General features: G+C 35.8%; 2 protein-coding genes across 5 annotated transcripts; one reads left to right on the top strand and one right to left on the bottom strand.

Annotated features, from left to right (window-relative positions):
* Nucleotides 1-2031: 2031 nt before the first annotated feature.
* On the top strand, nucleotides 2032-19104 carry LOC116130855 (ENHANCER OF AG-4 protein 2). 4 transcript variants are annotated; one of them, XR_004128139.1, is made up of 15 exons: nucleotides 2032-2482; nucleotides 3295-3371; nucleotides 5236-7218; nucleotides 7316-7838; nucleotides 7972-8080; nucleotides 8389-8501; nucleotides 8585-8772; nucleotides 8939-9581; nucleotides 9671-10172; nucleotides 10921-11016; nucleotides 11130-11231; nucleotides 11397-11599; nucleotides 13256-13615; nucleotides 17939-18052; nucleotides 18686-19104. XR_004128139.1 is itself a non-coding variant. In XM_031416547.1 (12 exons), the coding sequence occupies exons 1-11, from the start codon at nucleotides 2372-2374 to the stop codon at nucleotides 11198-11200; spliced, it is 4416 nt and encodes a 1471-aa protein (XP_031272407.1). In that variant the 5' UTR covers nucleotides 2032-2371; the 3' UTR covers nucleotides 11201-11231; nucleotides 11397-11674. The 4 variants fall into 4 exon arrangements, 1 of the variants encoding a protein (XP_031272407.1); XR_004128137.1 differs by lacking the exon at nucleotides 13256-13615; XR_004128138.1 differs by lacking the exon at nucleotides 13256-13615 and having other exon boundaries at nucleotides 18601-19104.
* LOC116130856 lies at nucleotides 18973-21518 on the bottom strand. The gene is made up of 3 exons (XM_031416548.1): nucleotides 21208-21518; nucleotides 20874-21004; nucleotides 18973-19985 (listed from the first exon to the last, which is right to left on the bottom strand). Exons 1-3 carry the CDS (start codon nucleotides 21328-21330, stop codon nucleotides 19211-19213), a joined length of 1029 nt encoding a protein of 342 aa, XP_031272408.1. The 5' UTR covers nucleotides 21331-21518; the 3' UTR covers nucleotides 18973-19210.
* Between the last annotated feature and the right edge of the window lie 3459 nt (nucleotides 21519-24977).

Raw genomic sequence — 24977 nt, 5'->3', positions numbered from 1 at the left:
TTCTTGCTCAACTACCCTCCTGCGCTCTCTATTATCAATCAACTATTTTCCTTTGCGATGCCGTAGCGCTCTCCGACGCCGGAACTCCTCGCCGCCGGCGGAATCTCCGGCTTAATTACCTGGATTTTAGGTTTTTCGATTTCGATTCTTTCTGCCTATTCGATTCGATTGTCCTTTCATTTGGGAGCCTCTGGAGGTTTTGTTTCTTTTTCTCTTCTATTAGTATATAGGTTGCGTAGAAGAGATTTATAGATAGAAACGACATGCTGGGGTCGTAAAAAGGGAGGCAACAAGCCAAGCCAAGAGTCAGTTGAGTATGGGGGATCTTGTTCTCGCCAAAGTCAAGGCTTTCCTGCCTGGCCTGCCAAGGTCATTTTTCTCTCCAATTTTGATTCTTTTTCTTATTTTCTTTTTTGCTTGATATATGGCTGTATTGATGGACGTGATTCTGTGGGCGTGTTAGGGTTTTTTTTGGCCTCAATTTTTTTTTTTTCTATTTTACAATTATTCGGGAGTGGGTTTAAATTATATTTTCAAAGTGTTCTCTGTTCTGGCAATGACTTACTGAATTCTTTTAATTCGTTTTGGTTTGAATTTTGATTTCTTGTAGAATTATGATTTCACTTTTTAGTGGGGTTCGGTGGGATACTGTTTTGTTCCCATTTACGTATCAGATTCTGAGTTACTTCATAGATGTAGGTTCCAATATTTGACTGGTTTGAGCTTTTCCTGACCAAGTTTTGAAGTTCTTAGTATTGAAATAATGGAAAACAAAACTGTGGTTTCTATAGATGTTTATTATTATTCAAAACAAAACTAGGTTTATTTGTCTGTTTCGATTTAATTTGGAGATTGGTATATGTTTATTGTTCTATCGATTGCATATCAGTTCTTCTTTGCTATTTGGCTTTTATTTATTGTGAGATCTGGATGTAGAAAATTTCCTTAAGAATAATGGTTTTGTTGCAGCTTCTTTTTCCCTGTAAATTTTGACCAGTTTGATAAGTTAGATTTGATATCCTTTCAAACCTTTTTACGTGATAGCCTTTTTTTCAACCCTCAATCGGGGTCTAAGTTCTTTATTTTGTACCGTAGTGATTTACCTCTGTTTGGATTTTTAGGTTGCATGGTTATTTGGTTAGCATTTGAGTTACTTTGGTGGGTTTTGAATTTTTCAGATTAGTCGACCTGAAGACTGGGATCGAGCTCCGGACCCTAAGAAATATTTTGTTCAATTCTTTGGAACACAGGAAATGTGAGTATGCTTCCTACAATTGCTGCGTTATTGTTTGAGAATAGTAGATAGCTATCCTAGTTATCAAATAGTGAGACACATGGCATTAACATTGGCTGTATCTACTCAACTGTCTGCTCATTGCTATTCTAGTAAATTGTGAATATTTTGATTAGGAGCATATATTCATTTTTTAACAATATCAAGCGTTTCAATTGGTAATTGAGGCCATTTTTTAATTTTTACAATAAATAATGTCTTATTNTTCAACCCCTTTATGATCTATGAATTGTTTGACCTATTTAATAATAAAAAATTATCAGTATCAAAACTTTGGATATTATATTAACAATATATATTTTTACCTTGTGTTTAAGTAAAAAAAAAAATTATATTAATTCTCAGATTTGTTAAAATAAATGGGTAAGTTATTAGATGGGTTAACATAATATAACATTATTATGTTGACACAATTATGTAATCTGAAACTATTTTAGGTCAATTGTAATACACTATTCTTATGTCGTGTTAATTATTAATGTAATAGAAGTAAAATTGTTGTTTAAAAATGCATAATTTTAATTATAAAAAAGAAATAATTTAAGATAAATAAATTGAATAATATTAATACTATTTAAATGTGAAATTCGTGAAGTTAATGAGTTGATGAAAGGAAAACACCGACAGGGACAGGGAGACTGAGGCACAGGCAGGCGACTCAACTCATTCACTCACGCGTACACCAAATCCCTCAATTTACCAAATCCCACCTCCATTCACGACACCAACACCAACACAATACAAACCCCCCCCCCTCACACAAGGATATACTCTATCTCTCTCTCTCTTTCTCTCGTCAACCGCCTCAATTTCTTGCTCAACTACCCTCCTGCGCTCTCTATTATCAATCAACTATTTTCCTTTGCGATGCCGTAGCGCTCTCCGACGCCGGAACTCCTCGCCGCCGGCGGAATCTCCGGCTTAATTACCTGGATTTTAGGTTTTTCGATTTCGATTCTTTCTGCCTATTCGATTCGATTGTCCTTTCAGTTTGGGAGCCTCTGGAGGTTTTGTTTCTTTTTTCTCTTCTTAATTAGTATATAGGTTGCGTAGAATAGATTTATAGATAGAAACGACATGGCTGGGGGTCGTAAAAAGGGAGGCAACAAGGCCAAAGCCAAGAGTCAGTTGAGTATGGGGGATCTTGTTCTCGCCAAAGTCAAGGGCTTTCCTGCCTGGCCTGCCAAGGTCATTTTCTCTCCAATTTTGATTCTTTTTCTTTATTTTCTTTTTTGCTTGATATGATGGCTGTATTTGATGGACGTGATTCTGTGGCGCGTGTTAGGGTTTTTTTGGCCTCAATTTTTTTTTTTTCTATTTTACAATTATTCGGGAGTGGGTGTTAAATTAGATTTTCAAAGTGTTCTCTGTTCTGGCAATGACTTACTGAATTCTTTTAATTCGTTTTGGTTTGAATTTTGATTTCTTGTAGAATTATGATTTCACTTTTTAGTGGGGTTCGGTGGGATACTGTTTTGTTCCCATTTACGTATCAGATTCTGAGTTACTTCATAGATGTAGGTTCCGATATTTGACTGGTTTGAGCTTTTCCTGACCAAGTTTTGAAGTTCTTAGTATTGAAATAATGGAAAACAAAACTGTGGTTTCTATAGATGTTTATTATTATTCAAAACAAAACTAGGTTTATTTGTCTGTTTCGATTTAATTTGGAGATTGGTATATGTTTATTGTTCTATCGATTGCATATCAGTTTTTCTTTGCTATTTGGCTTTTATTTATTGTGAGATCTGGATGTAGAAAATTTCCTTAAGAATAATGGTTTTGTTGCAGCTTCTTTTTCCCTGTAAATTTTGACCAGTTTGATAAGTTAGATTTGATATCCTTTCAAACCTTTTTATGTGATAGCCTTTTTTTCAACCCTCAATCGGGGTCTAAGTTCTTTATTTTGTACCGTAGTGATTTACCTCTGTTTGGATTTTTAGGTTGCATGGTTATTTGGTTAGTAGTTGAGTTACTTTGGTGGGTTTTGAATTTTTCAGATTAGTCGACCTGAAGACTGGGATCGAGCTCCGGACCCTAAGAAATATTTTGTTCAATTCTTTGGAACACAGGAAATGTGAGTATGCTTCCTACAATTGCTACATTATTGTTTGAGAATAGTAGATAGCTATCCTAGTTATCGACTAGTGAGACACATGGCAATAACATTGGTTGTATCTACTCAACTGTCTGCTCATTGCTATTCTAGTAAATTGTGAATATTTTGATTAGGAGCATATATTCATTTTTTAACAATATCAAGCGTTTCAATTGGTAATTGAGGCCATTTTTTAATTTTTACAATAAATAATGTCTTGTTGCCATTTGAATTCAGAATTATTATTATTTTTTGTTTGATGTTATAGATTGCTAGCAGTTCGGTATAAAACTGGACATGTGAAACGGCAGTTAGTTAATTTATCTTAGATTGGGATTATAAATTGCAGATGATTTAGTGACTTACATCTGCTTATTTGTTATTCTAGTTTTATAGTATTTTGGCTTTGAGCATATTTGTTGTTTTGTGCTAAATTGTAATCTATGTGTGGTTGAGGCCTATTAACTGTGTAATATACTTTTCTCACTGGAGATGGTTGTAATGACATAGTAGGGCTAAATGGATAGTAGTGCTTTAGTCAGGTGGTGTAAATTTAAGTCTTTTAGGCTTGTGCATATACGCTTGAGTTTCTTGGCCTAAAAATATTGAGACAATCATCCAAGTTGGAAGTCTTATATTTCTTATGTTTGAAATTCTTTTATGAGCTTTCCTCATAAATTAAGTGTTATAGTTGTTTCTTGATTTTTCTTTCCAATAATGTCTTTTTAATAGAATTGTTGAAGCTAGATTTTTGAGCTTTAGGCTTATAGTTTCACTGATGAATAGTTGATAACTTCCAAATTTTTTATTAAGTTCTGTTTGTTTTCTTAATCTACATATTAAATTTGTTCTATAGTCATTGTGAGAAATAAATCAAATTTATATCTAATAATTTAAATTATACACCACGTGTTGGGATATGCTTACCATTTTGAAATATTGCATCTATAACAGTCTTGATAATACATTTTAAAACCATCATGTCTACATCATAGTCTAGCCACAAAGTTATTCTCGTGATTAGATTTTTACCACTACAATAAGAAAGTTAGTCACCACCATTACTAAATTCAAAGTCTGCATGCAAATATCAATCGCCATGAATACAATAGTACAGAAGATTTAGCAGTCAACTTTATATTTTTAACTCAAAAATTCCAAAGCTTTATTTTTATGTGCACCAAAGTCCGAATTGAGGTATCCAGGGGGCTTTGCATTTCTTACCTTTTGCCAAGGAACCAAGAGTTATACCATTCAACCCACCACATAGAGTTGTGTAGAAATAAATATCTAAAAAAAGAAAATTAAAAGAAGGAAAAACCAGAAAATTAAGAGCTAAGAACATACAACAGTGGACTTTTTTCAAATGTCTCTTGCTACAGCTGGCTTCTAGGTAATTGGAGTTGGTTGCAGAACATAGAAGTTATCATATTGTGCAATTAACGTTATTTTTCTTTCTTTGTTTCTAATTTTAAAAGTGCCTATAGCTTTTTGTCTTCTATTTGTTGGTTTTCTTTACTTTCAGGAATAAGTTTAATCGAATCATCTTGGGTATGTTTGTATTTTTTGGTAGTTTTGGATTCAAATGATACGTTTCAAGTGGTTTAAATGAATTTGTAGGTAGTCATGTTGCATTGGACTGTTTCTACATAATATATTTTCTGCTCATGTTCAGAAGAAAATATTGTATTTTATCTTGCTAGTTCAATCGTTTCTCTTATTATCGAAAACCAAAATGTTCAGTTTTCATTCTTTTGTAACACTTTGATTTTCTCTTTTATCATATAAGTTGTTTGCTACTGTATATCAGCTTCTCACTTTGCCCTATTTCCCCACAACACAGAGCTTTTGTTGCCCCCGCTGACATTCAGGCATTCACCAGTGAGTCGAAGAGTAAATTGTTAGCTCGGTGTCAAGGTAAAACAGTTAAGTACTTTGCTCAAGCAGTGAAGGAAATTTGTGGTGCATTTGAAGAGTTAGGGAAGGAAAAATCAAGTGAATTGAGATCTGAGGCCGCCTCTGTGGATGGGGCAGATGCTGACTTGAAGGATGGGGCAGGTTCTGCCATACCTAATGGAGAATCAAAAAAGGAAGAAATAGGTGATTTTGGTTCTAAGTTGGAGCCCTGCTCAAATAGTCGAGGAGAAACTGACAGTGAGGATATAAAGCCTTCAATTTCATGTAATCCAGCAGATGACATTTCATCTCCGGTTATGTCATCTGAGAAAAAGATGAAAATATCTAATGGGCCGCAATCAAAAGATGAATTATCCACATCTGCTTCAGATAGTGTTTCTAATGTAAAGGAGGAAATTTCTGGTGATAAAAAAGAAGATATTGACCGGGTTAAGCACCCTGTTAAAGGACAGAAGGTATTTGCAAATGGTCACAAGTTGAAGAAAATGGCTTCTGGGTCAAAGAAGAGATGTGAGGTTGTAGTTGAAGGACAAAGAGGTAGCTCTGCTGTAACATCACTGAAGGATGATTGTTCTGGTAATAGTGTTGATCTCCCTCATTCTGGTGAGCAATTTAAAGACACAATAAAAATGAAAATTGCATCTGATAGTAGCATGATGGAATATTCTTCTGTTGCTTTGAAGTCAGATATGGATGTTGGTGGTGGAAAAATAACTAAAGATGTGCTTAAATCAAAAAGAAGCTTGAAAGTATCAGATGATGACACTGTTGCTAATTCCAAGGATGAGGCTTGTGGAAATAAAAAATGTTCCCAACCTGGGACAGCTGGGAAGGTTAAGTTGGGAACAAATGACATTTTACATCCTGCCAAAAAGTCTAAGGCTGTAGATTTGAAAGATGATGCTGTCAAGGCATCTCTTTCTAAAAGTGTGAAGAGTGGTTTTTCAAGTTCTAATGCTGATGACAACAAAGCATTTAAACATTCTGACTTAAAACGGTCCTCATCCCATGTGAAGACTGAAATGGTTTTGGCGTTGCAAGCTCAAACATGTAAAAGTAAAGTTGAATCTGATGTTTCTGGTGATGAAGCTGTGCTGCCTTTAACAAAGCGCCGTAGGCGGGCTTTGGAGGCTATGTCTGATTCTGCTACTCTCAATTCTGATGATAAAATGGGGAAAAATTCTCATGAAATGAAGAATGATGTGTCATGTTTTAACAATGTTAAACCTCCAGTGCCACAGTCACTCAAAAGACGGAGAGCTGTTTGCCTGTTTGATGAGGATGATGATGAAGAACCCAAAACTCCAGTTCATGGAGGATCTGCCAGAAATGTGAAAACTCCTTCATCTGTTTCTGATAATTCTAAAAGTTCTGCACATCATGAGATTAATGTTAATGCTCAGCAGAATGCTAGTGCTAAAGATTCTGTTGGAATTGAGAATATGCCAAAGGAATCCTTATTGCAAATACATAATGAGTCTGTGTCACCTTCCCAACCAGAAAAATCAGAAAGGATGCCTGATTCTCATGTTGCACACAGTCCTGGGATAGCAGAATCTGAGCAATTACCATTGAAGGAGGCTAAAGCAATATTGGTTTCCCCTAAAAGGTCTCCTCACTTGGTTTCCACTACCAGGACAACTGCAGAACAGCATAAAGCCTCAAAACCTGCGGTCACTAAAAGTTCTGGTCCTAGTACTCAGAAAAAAGTTCAGGCAATGTCTGGTAAGGGTTTGGTTCTTGCTTCTGATAGCATAAACTCTCTTCAAAATCAAGTTGCTAGTCAAAGAAATAGGGCAGCCTCTTCTGGAGATCGACCAAAAACCACTCCAAAAGCAGCTTCACGTATGAATGACCGTGCTCTTTTGACAGAAACTGTAATAGATCACAGTTCCCTGCCCATCGAAATGTATGCATGATCTAACTCTCTGTCGTGTCAATCTTTGTATTTTAGTGTCTTTATGTTTATAAGTTCTGTTCTTATATATATTTTATCATAATCACAGAATGGAGTCTAGTAGAGAAGATAGAAGCAGTTCATTCTTTGATTCCAAGACTCCAGACTCTGTTATGTCCATGAAACATCTTATTGCAGCTGCTCAGGCAAAAAGGAAACAAGCTCACTTGCAACAGTTTTCGTTTGGAAATCCTAATGCTGCCTTTACTTCAGTTGCTGAGGTCCAGGGGAGGAGCCCTAGCCCCTCTTCTGTTCAGCCTTTTTTGTCTGGCACCAACAATGTGGTACAGGCAGATATACAGGGATTTAATAATCGCACCAGTTTAGCTTCTCCATCAACTCATGGTCATCTGTCAGCGACCCGTAGTCAACTAGATTCTGAAGAAATCGAGGAAAGAAGAGTTAGTTCAGGTCACAGAGCTGGTGGAGGCTCATTGAGTGGTGGTACTGAGGCAGCTGTTGCTCGTGATGCATTTGAAGGAATGATAGAAACTTTGTCAAGGACTAAAGAAAGTATTGGACGTGCAACTCGTCTTGCCATTGATTGTGCCAAGTATGGTATTGCTAATGAGGTAAGCTAAATAACTAAATAAGCTGTTGACAAGGTTACTTCGTTGTCAGAAATGAGATATTTCTTGTGATCTATGGGATTATGAGTCGTCTTGCACTCTGAAGGCGATTTTTCAATTACATGATTTTGTGTAGGTTGTGGAACTTCTTATCCGGAAGTTGGAAAGCGAGCCTAGTTATCATCGTAAAGTGGACTTATTCTTTCTTGTGGACTCAATCACTCAGTGTTCACATAATCAAAAAGGTATCTCTCTCTCTCTCTCTCTCTCTCCCCCCCACTCTTTTCGTGCGTGCGTGAACTAAATGTATAACTGCACTAAGAGATATTTTTTTCATGTAAATAATTATTGCCTACTCTACATATATTAATTGAATTTCATATTGACCCCAGTTCAGAATTTCAGTGTCACAGAATGTTATATTATGGTTATTTCTCAAATTTATGAATTTTATTTACTTAATAGAAAGAAATATTCATTATTTTGATTGAATGAATGAATAGGCATCCTTTTATTGACCTATTTAGAGGTTTGTGATGTAATCCATGTGTAGGCATTGCTGGAGCTTCATATATTCCTGTCGTTCAATCTGCATTGCCACGACTTCTTGGTGGTGCTGCTCCACCTGGAAATGGGGCTCGTGAAAATCGTCGTCAATGTCTCAAGGTAATATCAACTCTTATAAATTTATGATAGTTGGAAATCCTCCATCTAAGCTTAAGATAGATTTATCTTTTACCTTTCATCAGGTTTTACGCTTGTGGCTTGAGAGAAAAATTTTGCCTGAATCTCTTTTGCGGAAATGCATGGATGACATTGGAGTTTCAAATGATGAGTCAACTTCTGGGTTTTCCCTTAGGCGACCATCTCGAGCTGAGCGTGCTATAGATGATCCGATAAGAGAAATGGAAGGCATGCTTGTTGATGAGTATGGCAGGTGTGAACCTTTTTATCTCTTTTCTTTTCTATTTTTACTTTATGATACATTTACATTTGAAATTGAAACAATGCATGTTTCAACACTTATTTGTTTCTCAGTTTGTAATGTTTCTGAATGGATCTAACTTTCAAATATGTTTGCTTTCATGTGTGCATTTTATCAGTAATGCTACATTTCAGTTGCCTGGCTTTCTATCTTCCCATGTGTTTGAGGATGATGAAGAAGATGATCTTCCAAGCAGTACATATAAAGAAGTTGGTGATACATCGCCAATAGAGCAAACACGTGCTTCAGGAGAGTCAGAAACATGCACTGTTACTCCCAATGATAGGCGTCATTGTATCTTGGAGGATGTGGAAGGGGAGCTTGAAATGGAAGATGTTTCTGGTCATCCAAAGGATGGAAATGATTCTTTTGAAATAGAATCACAACATGGCTCGGATAGGATCTTGGAGTCGGTTTCAAATAATTTCAGTGAGTTACCCCCTTTACCTGAGGGTTCTCCTCCATTGCCTCCAGATTCTCCTCCTCCACTCCCGCCCTTGCCTCCATCACCACCACCACCACCTCCTCCAATGTCTTCTCCTTCACCTCCACCGCCACCACCTCCTCTTCCATCACAGCCACCACCACCACCTCCTCCTCCTTTGGGGCCGCCACCATCTATGGTACCACAATCATCAATGGTACAATCACAACCTTCATTAGTGTCTCAACCGTTACTGCCACCTCAGTCATCAGTTCAGTCTTCACCTCAGTTGGCATATCAACCACCTGTTCCTCGAGAATATTGCAACACACCCAGTGTAAGACTTGCAGCTCTTTTCTTTTTTCTTTTTAGTTTTTACTTATGGATGTATAGGTATGTCATTGTAGCTATTCATTTTGTTTGCAGGGTAATCAAATTGTCCAAATGTCTGGAAATACTCCTCATGGTGGTCATATTGATGCTCCTGTGAAAAATGAATTATTTACACAGCAATCACCTTGCTTTGTACCAACAGGAATGTGCAGTTCTCGAGAACCTTCTGGATATAATTCTTCAAGGCAGTTGGAATATGGTCATAATGATATATATTTAAATCCCCAAGCTTCTCAACCAAACCAGCAATTTCAGCAAGGTAATGCACCATTTGTGCAAAGACCTCTACATCCTGCCCTGCCTCAAACCCCTTCCAATCATTTCTCATTTACAAAGCCAGGGATTCAGCAACATCCTCATCAGCATTACCCCCGCCCATATGCAATGCCATCACACCCTGATAACCAAAGGCGATACGTTGGTGATGAACAGTGGAGGATGCCATCAGGTGAATTTAATACAGAGAGTCAGCATGGTGTGTGGATGGGTGGGAGGAGAACTCCCCCTCAATCAGGACCAACATTTGTCCAAGAAGGTGAGCTGCTGATATTTTTCCTAATTTGTAATATTGGGTTTTCAATGCTGAGATTTGCTAAAACATATTAAATTGTAATGCACTTGATAGAAACCAGTGGCTCTGTGGGGGCCAAACTTCATTTATTTTTCTTCTTCTTCAGTAGAGACTATTTGCCTATAGTTTAGCTCATTGAATGACATTGACTTGTATCATTATTTGATCATTGGTTCTAAGTTACCTGTTGTTATATGGCCTTGAATTGTTGTCATGGACAGAACTTCTATTGTTGGCTTAAGTTTTTGGTTTTGCTCTTGCACTTGTAGTTCTTCTGTGAACAGCTGGTTGATCTGATCTATTGGAGAGCCTTTGAGACATTAAAAAATTTAGTTGCTGGAATTGATTAGAAATCATGTTCATGAATTACAAAACCATTTGCACAAGTTGTGTTTCAAAGTTTTAGCTTTTCTTAAAGCTTGGAGTATAATATGAGCTTGGAATCTAACATTTCAGAGGTGGTCAAAAAGGTTCCTGAAACAATGTGAAATATGCTTTCTCTAGTTGGTTTTCTGGGAATATGTGTATCAGTTTGTCTTGTTCACTTCCGTGCTTGTGTCCATGAATAGGTTCTGTTACGAGCTTTTTATTTTTTATTTATTTTTATCCACAATTTTCATCGTTTTCATGGGCAATTTTTATTAATCTTATACTTCTAATATATGATTTTAGTTAGTACCCTGAAGTGTTAAATTTTTTTTTTTGGTTACAGGTTACTTTCGGCCACCTGTTGAAAGACCACCCACAAATAATATGGGTTTTCAGCTATCTGCCACGAACAATTTACCAGCTGCACCTCCAATACCAGGTGACCTCACCTAAAGGAAAGCTAAATTGTTTTCGTCAAAAGTGATCTAATAAAATTTGAGCAATTGGGCTCCCGCTATACTACCAAATGACTTTTTGGTTGTATTACCCCAGGTCACAGTGTTTCCCAGATGTTGCCATGTAGGCCAGACATGTCAGCGCTTAATTGCTGGAGACCAGCTTAGGAATGAACCTAAACCCTTCTTAAGTGCTTAAGGTGAGTTCTCATCTCCATACAGCTAATTTTGATTGTGCCAGAATATTTGAATTTCAAGATTGAAGTGAAAGTTTACACAATGTAATATTGGGATTACTCAGTATAATACTCTCTCTTCTTCACCCCTCTCCTGATCAAATATTATTTTCTGTTCCAATTTTCAGTGTGTGGATTGTGAGACAAGTTACAAACTTACATTATATTCTTCTCAAAAGGGGGGTTCATCTTGTGAACAAAACCATTTACAGCTTGAAGGCAGTGTTAGAGCTTATGGAGACTCTTGGCAGGACTGTGTATATGTAATTTTTCCTGACAAATGTATCCAGGGAACATATGCTTCCAAGTGTAGGCTCATGTTTCTGACTTGGTTAGTACACCTGTTTCTTATCTCTTGTAATTATACTGAATACCCTACATAAAGAAATTTGTTTCTCAAGTGACATTTTTGAGTTTTGATGAATTGGTGATACATTCATTAGTCTCTAATTAATCTATTTATCTCTTGCTTAGTTCATTTCTTGCAATATGCGTACTTAGCATGTTCTAGTGATAGAATGAGTGCAAGCTCATTCCAGTCTTTTCTACTTCCCTTTAGAATGCAGAAGCCTAGAGAGCATTGTATGCACAGATTATGATCATTAATGTTTTTTAGATGATAATTTCTCGTCCGTTAATTATTAGAGTCTGTGGCATTACTCAGTTTTGTGTATATTAATGTTGTCCAACTCTTGCATATAGCTTTAAGGAAGAGTCTGGTATGCCCAATCGACACAACAATGTTTTAGTCTCCAAAATGTAAACTATAATTGGAAATTAGCTCTGGAATTTGGTGTTGAAGGATTAGGTGGATTAGTGTTTGAGGTGGATTTTTCGAATGAAATTAGAGCTATTTTATCAGTTTATGTGACCGGTTTAAGGTCTGATTGGTATTACACAAGATTACGTTTCAAATCACTGCCATTAATTAAACCAATTGTCTTAGGTGAACTGGCTTCTTTAGTGAATAACTGATCAACTAGTGTGTTTCTTTTTTTTCCTTTACTAATACAAATACAATCTTTTAGTGACTCCTATGGAAAAAATAAACCAATCAAAGAATTTTAGAAGGAAAAAATTACCCACAATTTTTACTACTATGGACTTTAAAAATAGTTTATATAGAGGTTGTATGTGATTTTTCACAATTTTCTCTAAGAGAGCTGTGTTCTCCCATTTATAGGCAATGCACTTCCTATTTACAGAGCCATTGAAATATAAAATATCAATTCAATGGAGAACTTCATCATCAAAACAGTAGCAGGTCATAGCACTTCTCTTGTGATTAGTCATATGGGTGTAAAAGAAGATATCCATACTGCACTAGAGTAACCTCCCTCCTTTTAGACATCTAAAATTAATAAATAAATAAAATGACCCAAATAATGAAACTAAAAATTGAAGACTTGAAAGAATGATTACCAAGGTTGCTTATTCCTTAACCTGTAGGCAATGCATAGTTTTGGTGTCAAGGCGGTTAATTTCCCACTGGGGTATGGTTGTGGTATTCCCATTACTGCATCCGAGTATTCTCCCCCTCGGTTAAAGTACAGAAAAGTTTAGAGGTGTTATCTTTTCTCAGTTTGAACAGATAAAAATAACTGTTTGATCGGGTGGTTTATGTCGTGCTTGTTGATTGGGAATTGGCTTGACAGATGTGATGTTTCTGTGAGTGTGACACTGTTTTAGCCCTACTCTGACTTACTATCCCATTGTTAGTAGGTCAGCTCTAGATTTTCTGTCAGCTTATGTTGATGGAGGCAATGGGAAAGAGTGACAATAGATGTAGTGCCGCTTGGTTCGTAGTTCTTCCAGGTTTCTTAGACCTAGAAATACTTTAATTATCTGGTCTTTTTCACTCTTTATCTTCTTTTTCCTTTGAATTTTAATTAAACCTGAGTCATATCATGCTACTATAAGTTTGGACTTGTGAAGATAAGAATATGATATGTAATTTAATTTTGCACCATTTGTACCCTCTTTGTAGGGAGTTGTTCTGCTCGAAGTAGATTGGGTCTAAACACTTTCGTATATGTGACTTGGTTGGTTGCCCTGAAGATCAGTACCTTGGACATGTTATGAATTGGGAATTGCACCAAGGAATTCAATTCAGTAGTGTTATTGGTACAAAGAAATTGAAGATACTACCTAATGCATTGTTTTTGGCTGCTAGCTTCAGCATTTTGTAACAGTTACTTATAATTGGATGTTAGAATAATGTGGGGGCTTCTTTACCCAGTTGCAATTTGTGATCTGTTCTCTTCTATAATTGGCATTGGGTGTGAAGTGGTGATCATGGGTTCCTTTTGAGTTCAGGTAGATGATAGTTGTGCTTTACTGCATGTAGGTAGGCAAAACTGATGGTTTTATCCTTGGTTTGTTAAAATTGGCGTTGTTTAGAATGTGAAAATATTATGCCATGTCATCTCTTCCTGTTTTCTGAGGCATAACGTTATGGCTGCATCTAACTCATTTTTAAATTTTAATTAATATAATTTTGGTTTTGCAACATGAATCCTTTTCTAGTTCTTGTGCTTGCCATCAAGAATTCAGTGTTTTCCTCTTTTTAAAACTTGTCTTAGTTGCATATTCATAGGATGAAGGAGATTTGTATTTGTCTTTCTCTCCACTGATTATTCTTTTTCATGTTTGTGCTCGCTATGTCCTATGCTTATGTTGAATTGAACTGGGGCAGTGACCTTCATGGTTACTTGCCACCATTGAAATTAGATATTGTTGTCAGTTTTTCCGTCCTTGGAATCTTCTTTTCTTTGTTGTAGTCTGACTTAGTTTCGTTATCTAATTGCAAATTTCTCTTCAAGTTTGTTGTTGCATCTAGATTTATATGTACTTGTATAATTCATTCGGTAATGTATGTTGTGCTTTCTGATCTTGTCTATGAAAGAACTTATGATAGGTACTCTGTACAAGAATGAACTTACAATTAAAGTTTTTAATATCTGAAGTATTCATCTATCATACATCTGAATGGGTGTCAGTTTCTCATGCGCATAACCTGAACGGTGTTAATAGCTTTCCTTCTTATTCAGTAATTTCTGCTTTGTATAGAAGTTCATTCCAGTTTTATTCTATTGAGGAATTTTATTAGTGACAACCTTTTTACTGGGAAATATGTTGTTAAAAATTGAGAAAAAAGGGTTTAATGTACATGTGATGTTTTGAGCATAAATCTGCCTTGCATATTCTGGGCTTAAGAATTGGGCCATCAGGATTTAGGTCATTTGGCCAAGGTTTTTGACCTGGATCAGCTGCATTTTAAATCCCACTGATGTACATGTTCTAATACTGTAGAGCTACCACTATGGTCTATTTCTTTCTTGTCAAACTCATCAAATCCTTTTGTTGGGATGTGTCAAATTGCATTTCGTCAGCCAGCGGATAGTGCTTTACGTTTCTTTTTAGTAAATGGATAATTGAGATTGCCAAGGAAACTGTGGCATCACAAATCTCTATCAAAGTTGATTTGTTTGATGCCTAATATGTACGTGTTACCATCACGTTTTTACAACTTCACAATTTTATGTTCTTTGTCAAGGCTCTTGCAGCGAAATAATTTTATGTTAATAATTAGGGAATTAGCGGGACATTGTTGATAAGCAGCATTGACGCCATTTATGGGGGAGTTGTGTTCAAAGTTGCATACCACTATGTAGTTTGTAAGTTCTTTGTGGAATAATTGGATTGTGGATTGCCAACAAGGTTATAAAAAGCTTGTAAACTTGGTCTTCATAAAAATGGAATTATGGCATACTAATCCGTATATATATATATATATAACCATGGCATTAGGTAGGGGTGGGTTAGGTTTAATGTTCAAACCTTTTGCGGTTAGCGAAATTGCTATCTTTATTCTTATGGAGGTAGGGAACTGGAAATAGAATTGACATTAGATATTCATTGGGTTGCACTGTATGACTTGCTGGTTGGAATTGAGGGGATCTACTGTCAAACAATTGACTGCAGATTTTTTTTATTTTTATTTATTGTCATTTGTGAGAAAGTTAGAAATTTTTAATTTCCATATTCTTTTAATGGAATCTATATTTGGATGGCAACATTGTTGAGACCCAGAAATGTTATTTGTAGAGAAATTGCTCATTGTTTTAGATTTAAATAGAAGAGGCTACCATTGAACTTGAATGTTAACCTTGAGGTTCTTTGTATATGCACAAATCATGTTCAAGAACTCCTTTTTCCACTAGATTATTAACACCCAAGCAGCACAGTACTGTTCAATGTACACAATTCACCTTAAAGTGAGATTTTACTTTAATAGATTTCTTTTTAGTCATCAAGTAAATTTCTTGAAGCTTCCCAAGCATTGGAGTATGCATGAGTCTTTTTTCCAAAAATTAGTGAGTGCTTTCAAGACCTATTGAATCCTATCTTTTCTTTTTGTCAGTTAAAAACTTATTTCTCTGGTAGTGGGAATTGCATGTAGTTTGCTTTATTGAGAGTGGTGTCTGTGTATGTGTTCAGTGACATGAAGGAACTAAGCTTTAAGTTATTTAGGGTGGATTTGTGTGCTCTTTTTTTTTCTTTTTCTAATCATACTTGGTGTCAATGTTGAAGTAAAAAGCTTGACTTGTAAAGCTATTTCCTTTTAGGACTGCACTAAGTTTTTCATGTTAGGATCTTAGGATAATCTAAGATGTGAAGAAGGGAGGCTTGGTTTCTAGTCCACCTACTGTTGATAGAATTGTCATTGTTAATGTCTTCTGCACTCATTTCTTATTAGAAGAATGATTTTTGTGTTTTACTTGTTAGTTCCATTGGAAAAATAGCATATTACTGTTCTCTCATTTGTTTTTTAATGTATTTCTTTTTTCCTTGTGTTTCTTTCCTGTTCCTAAACGCTCAGCAGCTGTCAAGCAAAGCATGATCAGAATTTCTTCACATTCAATCTTTGTCCCCTTTATTACTTTTTTATTTCTTTTGGTCCTTATTAGGTGTTGCACTTTGGGATAGTAGAGATCACAGCCTCTGAAATGGCTCTAATTGCCAAATCGTGGCTCCCATCCTAAAGTTTTGTTTATTTTAGCAGAAACATAAAGGATAAATATATTGTAAACAGAGATATGGTTTTAATTCTGCAGATTGAGTTCACTCGAATGCCATCTAGAGAAATCATTAAGGATGAAAAATGTTCATCTATTTGTATTAAATTCTGGGGTGTCCCATGTTCAGCTGGCCTTATGAGAGAAGGATGAAGATTTTTAGGTATTAGCAGTAATATAGTTGTATGCAGAAGAAAAAAAATGGTTGCATTCAGAATCTGAAAGATGTTTTTGTACAAGTGAAAAGATAAGTAAATAGCATAGGCAGTTAAGTAGGGTGGAGAAAGCAAAAGAAAAAGAAAGCATGAAGCTGGAGCATAAAGAAGAGAAAAGAGAAAGAAATGTGTCAGAGAGTGAACTTTATGTTGTGAAACATAGGAGAAGAAAATGTTGTTGAGGCTTTTATATGATCTATGGCCAATGCACCCTAAGTAACAGTTGAAATTTTTCTAGTGCTTTTGTAATGAGGTACATAAAGATAAAAGACAACTTCTGCCGGATGTGATGGGAGCGATTTAGATACTTCAGGTTATATTTAATGTGTTTGTGTTTATAAAATTGGGAATCTATCTTGGAATAGTCTTTGATGATTATTATATATAATTTCTCTTGTGTATTGAAATATAATGTTGAGCTCAAATTTATAAGGATAATTCTGTTTCTACTATACTAGGAGGTATCTGTATTGAGTCAGATTTGAAGTTTCTTTCCTAATTTAGGTTTTAGAAGACCTATTTCCTTTGGGTTTATTTTGGTAAAGTACGTTATGAACTTCTTTCTATATTTCAACGCTAATTGAATCCAATGACCACCAGAAAGCGCTAATTATTTTTAGAGGGCTAAGGTTTTTTTTTTTTTTTTTTTTTTTTTTCTATATTAATACTGTGGAGAACTGGTGAAATGTTAGGAAAATATTGTGATAAGGTGAGTGAAGTAAGCAGTGTCTTATGTAATTTAATTTCTCTAGTCTTTGTTTACCGAGTAGTGAGAAATTTGCATGATAAATACTGAAGAAAACTTACTTTGTTTGTTTTGAAGTGTGTATACATTCATAGTGGTCAGTGATCTACTTTAATGCATTATAATAAAGTATATAGAAATCCTAACATTTAAGTTCAAAGGATGGATTCTGCATTCTAGGCTGTATTTGACAGGGTATTGCCACTCATAGTAGGAATGTAAAATTCTGACTGAATTCATGCATCTTCAAAGCTGATCATTGTTAGCATGATAATGAGCTGAAGTAAAGTAAGTGATCCATTTGTTGTCTTCTACTATTCAAATATTTCTTCTTTCTCTCTCTTGTTTAAGAGTTGAGTGTTTTCTCGGTTGAATCAAGAGACATCTGTTGACCTGAATAAGTTGAACTGATAGGAAGAAGAGGTTCTTTCTTTTTTCTGTTGACTTTTTTCCTCCTTGTAAATCAGTTTTGCGGCAAGGTTGATTTATTTTCAAGTTTCTTGAAGCATATTATGAGACCAGGAAATTAAAATTTTTACTCTTACACTAATATTGCTGATTCATCTCTTCTATTTCGTAATTGAACTTTCAGTTCTAGAACAGTGAGGTAACTGAACATGATATTGTTACAGGTTTGGGCATATCACAAAAGCTGACGTTTCTTAATTCATTGTGTTTTTATCTGGTTTTCCATTGAAGAATAAAGTCTGGATTTCCTGGAAGACAAACTACATCGATATCTGGAGGTAAATCTTTGACATGGACTTTATGCTGAGGCAATGATCTTTTTACAAATGTCATTTTAAAATAGATATAGTTTTATCAAAAATATGTCTCTAAAGTAATCCTTCCAAAATAATATAGATGTGGTTTTCATATCTGAGAATAACAATTTTTTTTTTTTTTTTTTTTAATTTGTAAGAAATAACTTTATGCGGTTTGGAAAATCCATCTTTCCATATTTTTTCACTGGAAAAGCTTTAATTTCACATATTTATATATTTATTGAGGGTTGGTATAATGCTCTGATAAGCTTTAGTACCATCTTCAATTTAATTTGAGTTGCGCATGGATTATAATTTTTGTTTTCAGTTTAAATTGTTTGAATGGAGTTCAAAATGTATGATTATTATGTCTCTTGAATCCATTACTTTGGAATACACTCTTATTCATGAATGTTGTCATCCTCTCGGAAATTTAGTCCATGGAAACTGTTGGTTATCACCTATTAAAAGAAGAAAAAGAATTTATATGCTGCATGAGATGATTATAATATCTGTTATTAACTTGGCAGTCAGCACTTTATCTCCATGTGAATGATGAAGGAAGTTTGAATTTGAAGATCTGGTTTATATCTCATCGCAAAGTCGTTATTGCAGAACTCAGAATTCTGGAGCTGGTCGGTGCACAATTTATTAATACAGAACTGCAGTAAAAATGCTGTTTTAGATAGAGTTAAACAAAGTATTACAGCTCAAACTTCAAGCACCAAAATCCTCTACTTTAGTTTGTCAACAGCAATTGTATCAGAAATTATGGATACAAATCTGATCACATAGCATTAGCAGGTATGGATTCTGTCTCTATGACCTATTGGACTCTCAAATGTCTCGGCCAGTGGAAAGGCTTCAAGTGACACATTTGGGGAGGATAATACCAGTACCAGTTACCACTTTCAGTTCCATATATTATTATGAAGAGAAAAGTAACGAATTATAATGTGAAACAAACAGTAAATTCACTAAATTGTATATGTAAATTTTTTTTTATATATAACCAGGTAATCTATTAGACTTTCTGTTCTCTTGTCTACTCTTTCTCTATTTTACTATACCAGCTAAAAATATTGTGAATTAGAGGCCTGACAAAATGAGGATCAACATTAACAATTGAATTTTTGAAAATTAATCGAGTGCAGTTTTGTTTCTTCGACCACTTATAGGGTTTGGCAATCCATCCAAAATTGGTTTTGCGATGGCCACAGTTGAAAGAGCCTGTAGATCCCATTTTGAAGTAGGCCAGATGGATGTTTGATCCTGTAAATTTGATGTACTTGATGACTTCCTTACTCCAGAAAGTTGGTCACCCGGAAGACAATCTCCCAATGTAAAAGGTACAGGACTCAACCCAGTTTTCGCAGCCTCTGCTACCAATGCAGCTCGGTTCACGGATTTGGGTCTTGGGGCTAAACTCTTTCCTGTAATCGCTGGAATCCCATCTGCGCTACTGTCTTCCTCCTTCAACACCATTTCCGGGGTGTGAGAAGCGAAGTTGACTTCAGATTTTTGACGCCTCCTTACCAGTTTCTTAATCCTTTTATCAGGTTCACTTTTTCTAACATCTGCAACATTAATGTAATCATCCGTTTCATCAGGGTCAGCTAGATTTACATAGCTTTTAGATCTTCTATTATTGTCCAATGGTGAATTAGAAGTTGGGAAGGATTTGAGTAAATGACAATCCTCAAAATTTCGAGCTTCTCCATTCTTGTAAACCATCATCTCAAAACCTTCTGATATGGGTCTTTGAACTGTCGGTTTAAGTCCATAGTAACCTTGTAAAGAGCTCATGGCTGGCGTGACCTTTCTTTCGGGAGACAACTTCAGTCTAAGTGACTGGAATGAATCAAATGGATCTAGCTGTGCTTGCTGTTGTGAGGTCTGGCCACAAGAGATTCGCCTGCAAAAAATTTCATTTGTAAATCATACTATGAGAAATGTAATTGGAAACACAAACAAGATACTTATCTCAAATGTTGAAGGTATAATTTAAGGATAGTGTTCGAAGCATAGACATTCAATTTCCTAATATTTTTGTGCAATCACAAAAGAATTGTCCAGAAAGTACATTTCGTAATCCCCATCTTTCCACAAATGTGATTCAGTATCAGCTTCACATAACAGTTCCCACAACCCCATTTGTAATCAGCCTCCATACTGCCTCTATAAAATACAACATGCGCCTGTCCTCTAACATTATCCACATCAATTTGATTCTCCTGCCACCATCATCTTCAGTTTTTACAACATCAGAAAAAGGCAACAGCAGTCTTCTGCTACAGTCCCCGCCCTTCATACACACATCTCTTCAACATTTGAATTCTAATTCAAATCTAAAACCATAAAGATAGTGTACATTCATTTGTATGGCATACACAAATTAATAACTTCTCCGAATGTACTCCACATAAATTAAAAGTACAGGGTAACATGACAATAGTCATAAGATGATTCTTAAAATCACAAGAATACCAACTATAGGTAGTGTTGATTACTAAGAAACACAAGACATGGGATGCCATGATTATCGCTTTTTTTTTTTTTTAAGCTTAAATATACTCAATCCCATTCATTTGCATAAAGTTTGAATGCCTAAAGGTTAAAGCCTTATAAAGAAAAGGGAGGGAGGACCAAATAATATAATAGTACATATACACGCTAAGAATATCCACCTAATACGATCCAGAAAGTATCAATATCATCAGATTATTATTATTATTTAAAAAAAAAAAAAAAAACAAATTGACTGTATTGTAAAGAATTGAGAGTAAAAGAAGCAAACACATACCGTGGATTTTCACGGCCGTTTGACAAAGAAGATGAAGGAGGATGCTTCCCGGGCAATGGAATCTGAAGGGAGTTGAGACCAAACATTTGAAGATCCGTAGACAACCCATTTATCTTCTTAATATCCGCTACCTAAAACCATTCACAAACAAGATATAAAAAAGCTGTACAAGATATAAATGGCAATGCCAGTACACATACATAAAACAGAAAAAAACTTGCAAGTTCATCCAATAACTGGCTCAATCAAAATCAAACCCATGTACAGAAAAATGAACATCAATCAATTTCCAAGCTGTTTGATTTTGATTGTGAAGGCATAAAAATGAAATTACCTCAACTCCGTATTTGATGGCGATGCCAACAAGCGTATCGAACTTTGAAACAGGGTGGTGAATATAATTCTTGTCTTGATAATCACAAATATACCCATTACAATTCTTATTCCACCTCTCCATTCAATCAAACAATAATCCAATATTGATTCATCAATGAAAGAAACATAAAGAATGTGAATAAGAAAGAAGAAAAAAGGGTTGGATCTAAGAGTTGGGAGATGGCGATGATGTTGTGACCGGGTGTTACTTGCAGTTTTTTGCGGGTTTTGAAATGAAAATGGGTGCTGTCGAGAGACTGCCTGCGTTATAAAAAGTAAAAAAACTCATTGAAATTAAATAATAAATATGGATGATTTTAATACCTAAGAAAGCCAAGCAAAAAGCGTGTAAATAGTACGTGTCTCTGTCTGGGAGTTGTTGATGTGTTGGCAATGGCACCGCAATTCAACAACTGGGTCAACCCTACCATTTCATCTTCCCATAGTACCGTGTTTATATTTTATAATCCTTTCATTTCAATTTACAATTTTCTCCTCTTTTAGGATCGGAAATAACAATTTCCCTTTTACCATCAATCTTTTGTCAGGGTTCTTTTTGATTAACTTAACATGTAATAATAACAATATGAATAAATGATGATCCCATGATTTTTATTTGAGAAATCGAGTTAGACTTAGTTTGAAGTTTTCATTGAATTTTAATACTAGGTAATCTTCACCCATCAACACTCCTCCCCTGCCAATCACTAACTAAAACATAGCAAAAAATCAGTCACTCCCTCTAGGCCTCTTCGCTAAGCAACAACTAGGGAGACCCCACTTCTACATAAATCCTTGGACCCCAACATTATCCTTAAATCTAAGGCTAAGCAATCTGAGCCTCACCACCCCAATAATATGATGTTCAATTCCACTGGTGGTTCTGAAACATGCCTTTGAATAACGGTAGGTTTCTTTCCTGCCAAATCCAATACACAACCGTCACGAAAAGGAGTCGATGGATGACTGTCCTGATGCTTTTACCCTTAAATTTACCTGCACACCATATAACGGTATCAATAATGCTACGAACACCGAGACTATATACCGAATTCTTTCACCGAATTACGTGTCCCGTGACTCAGACCAGCCACGTATTTCATTACCAAATATTTTGCGAGTGAACGGTTGTTCATCAACTATGGACGATTGTTTACTTACGATAGACTCCTGTCCATATTATATGGACGGGAGTCCAGTTACTATGGACGGGAGTCTACATAATATGGACGCCCGTTCATCAGTAAATGAAAAAAACACATTAACAAAAATAATGGACAGGCGTCCACATACAATGGACACCCGTCCATAACCTATGAACGGTCATCCATTATATGTGGACGTCCGTCCATAACCTATGAACGGTCATCCATTATTTTTGGATGGGCGTCCACATATAACGGACGCCCGTCCATACTGTAAATAAAAAAAAAAAAAAATTAGGTCAAAACACAAATTTGGGGGAATTTTAAAATTAAAACACAGAAGCAGAAGTCGCTTCTTCTTCGCCTTCATTCCCCATCTCTGCTCTTCTTCTTCGTCTTTATTCCTCATCTGCACTCTTCTTCTTCTTCGAGGTTCTTATCTGTCGCGCTCTTCTTCTTCATCGAAGTTCCTCATTTGCTGTGATTCTTCTTCAAGTTCCTCATCTGCCATTATTATTGTAAGGTAATTAGTCACTTCGGTTTCTCATTTTTTTTTTTTTATTTTTTTTTTTTTTTATGTTGGATGAATGAAAAGATTTTGTTGGTTGGTTATGAGAGTGACTTTTTGTAGTACGTTTATACTGAAGTGTGTTGGATATGAAATTTGTGTTGAATGGAGCTGGGGTCGAATATTATTTGTGTTGTGATTTCTTGAATTGAGTTGATAAAAAGAAATCTAGTCAATTTGGTGGGACTGGTTTGTCTGATTGATAAATAGAAGTGTTTTGGTTAACTTGAGGTGTGAAATGGTTTGTGTGGAATGTTCACAATTTTTGCAATTGTGAAACTTGTGTTAATTACTTTTTGCTATGTTTTAGATTTTAACTGGCAAGTCGAGCACAATCCATTCTCTAACCTAGAAACTTTCCTTAAAAGTTGCTACTTCCGTCAGACATGCCAATAAAATTGAACTTTAGGTTTCCTTCCTATGGGCAGTTTATAATTCCAGCATAAGAGATTCCCTTTTTAATTAAGTATTCAAATAAACCTCTATCAACCTTATCCAAGGTAAATATTACTAGGGGTGTTCACGAGCCGAGTCGAGCCGAGTTTTAGGCTTAACGAGCTCGGCTCGTGAAATAGGATTAAGAAATGAGCCGAGCTCGAGTCCAGCCGAGCCATATATTCTATGACTCAGCTTGGCTCGTAAGAGATTATAGGATATTTCGAGCCGGCTCGCGAGCCAGCTCTAGAAAATACATTTTTTTTTTTGGGTGTTTGCCCTTTTTCTTATTCTCCTTTAATTATTTTTTTCTTTCTTATAAACTGCAATTTTTTTTGTTTTTCTTTCTTCTTATTTTTTTTGTTTTGTTTAGTGTCTACCCTTTTTCTTATTTTCCTTTAAACTGTGATTTTTTCAAGTTTGTCACCGAATTTTCCTTTCCTTTTAAGTTGTGATTTAAAGAAATCTTATTGTAATTGTTTAATTCTCAAAATCTTTACTGTTTCAAATAAAAGAAGAGTAAAGAAAGAGAAAGAGGATGAGAAAGTTTCAAAAAAAAATTCCTAAGAAACAAAATACACAGATATAGAGAAAGAGAGAGAGAATGAGGGACCCAATAGCAAAGAAAGAAAAAGAGGATGAGACAGTTTAAAAAAAAAAACATTTGTAAGAAACAAAATACACAGATAGAGAAGTACTGACGGAGCCGCTTGCCATCTGTTCATTTTTATTGGGGTTTAAAATATGCAGAGAACCCAACCCCCAACATCTCAAAACCACATGAAACACTCTCACAGCCACACCAGCTGAACGAAAATCGGGAACCATCAGCAGACCAGCCAACAGAGAAGTAACACACTAGACCTCTAACACCAGCCACCTGCTAAGCACCCATCTGCTGCAAACACTCCAAGAACAAAAAGTCCAGTAGCCTTCAAGCCTTGCCTCCTTCTTCCTTGAAGAGAACCACACCACCACATGACACAACCAACAAAAAAAACATAATCCCAGAGCACTCACCAACAAAGCCGCATGTCCCACCTTCCAACCACCAACAAAAAAGAAAAAACCAAAAACAAATCACACAACCCACCCAAAAACAGTGCCATCACCAGCACCAACCACCAACAAGGTTCCCTAGTGAGAAGACAAAAGAGGGATCTCACAGAGAAGCAAAATGGCAACACACCAAACCCCAACGGCATCTTGACTTGTTTACCAAATTTGAACAACACTTTGCTTGATTTGTTTGGTTTTGACTGCTCTCCCCTTCCTCCCATCTTTATCTTGTTTTCAGTCTGATTTGGTTTGGATTTGCTGGCAAATGGGTTTTAGTCACGTTTTTAGGGATTTTAACATCGGGGTTTTTTTTTTGTTTTTTTTTCAAACTTTTTTCATTGAAAATTTTAGTTTAATCCCCATACTTTAAAAAAATCCCTAAAACCCCCCTAATAATTCGAGCCTAACTCAACTTGCGAGCCAATCGAGCCGAGCTGAGGCAGGCTCGAACTAGGCTCATTCTCTCTCACGAATCCAGTCGAGTCGGCTCGATTGCAGACGAGGCGAGCCGTACTCGAGTCG

The sequence above is a fragment of the Pistacia vera genome, unplaced genomic scaffold (assembly GCF_008641045.1).
Source record: "Pistacia vera cultivar Batoury unplaced genomic scaffold, PisVer_v2 Contig225, whole genome shotgun sequence".
Taxonomy (NCBI): domain Eukaryota; kingdom Viridiplantae; phylum Streptophyta; class Magnoliopsida; order Sapindales; family Anacardiaceae; genus Pistacia; species Pistacia vera.
The sequence above is the reverse complement of the archived record's forward strand: the minus strand, read 5'-3'. Positions and strand labels throughout refer to the sequence as shown.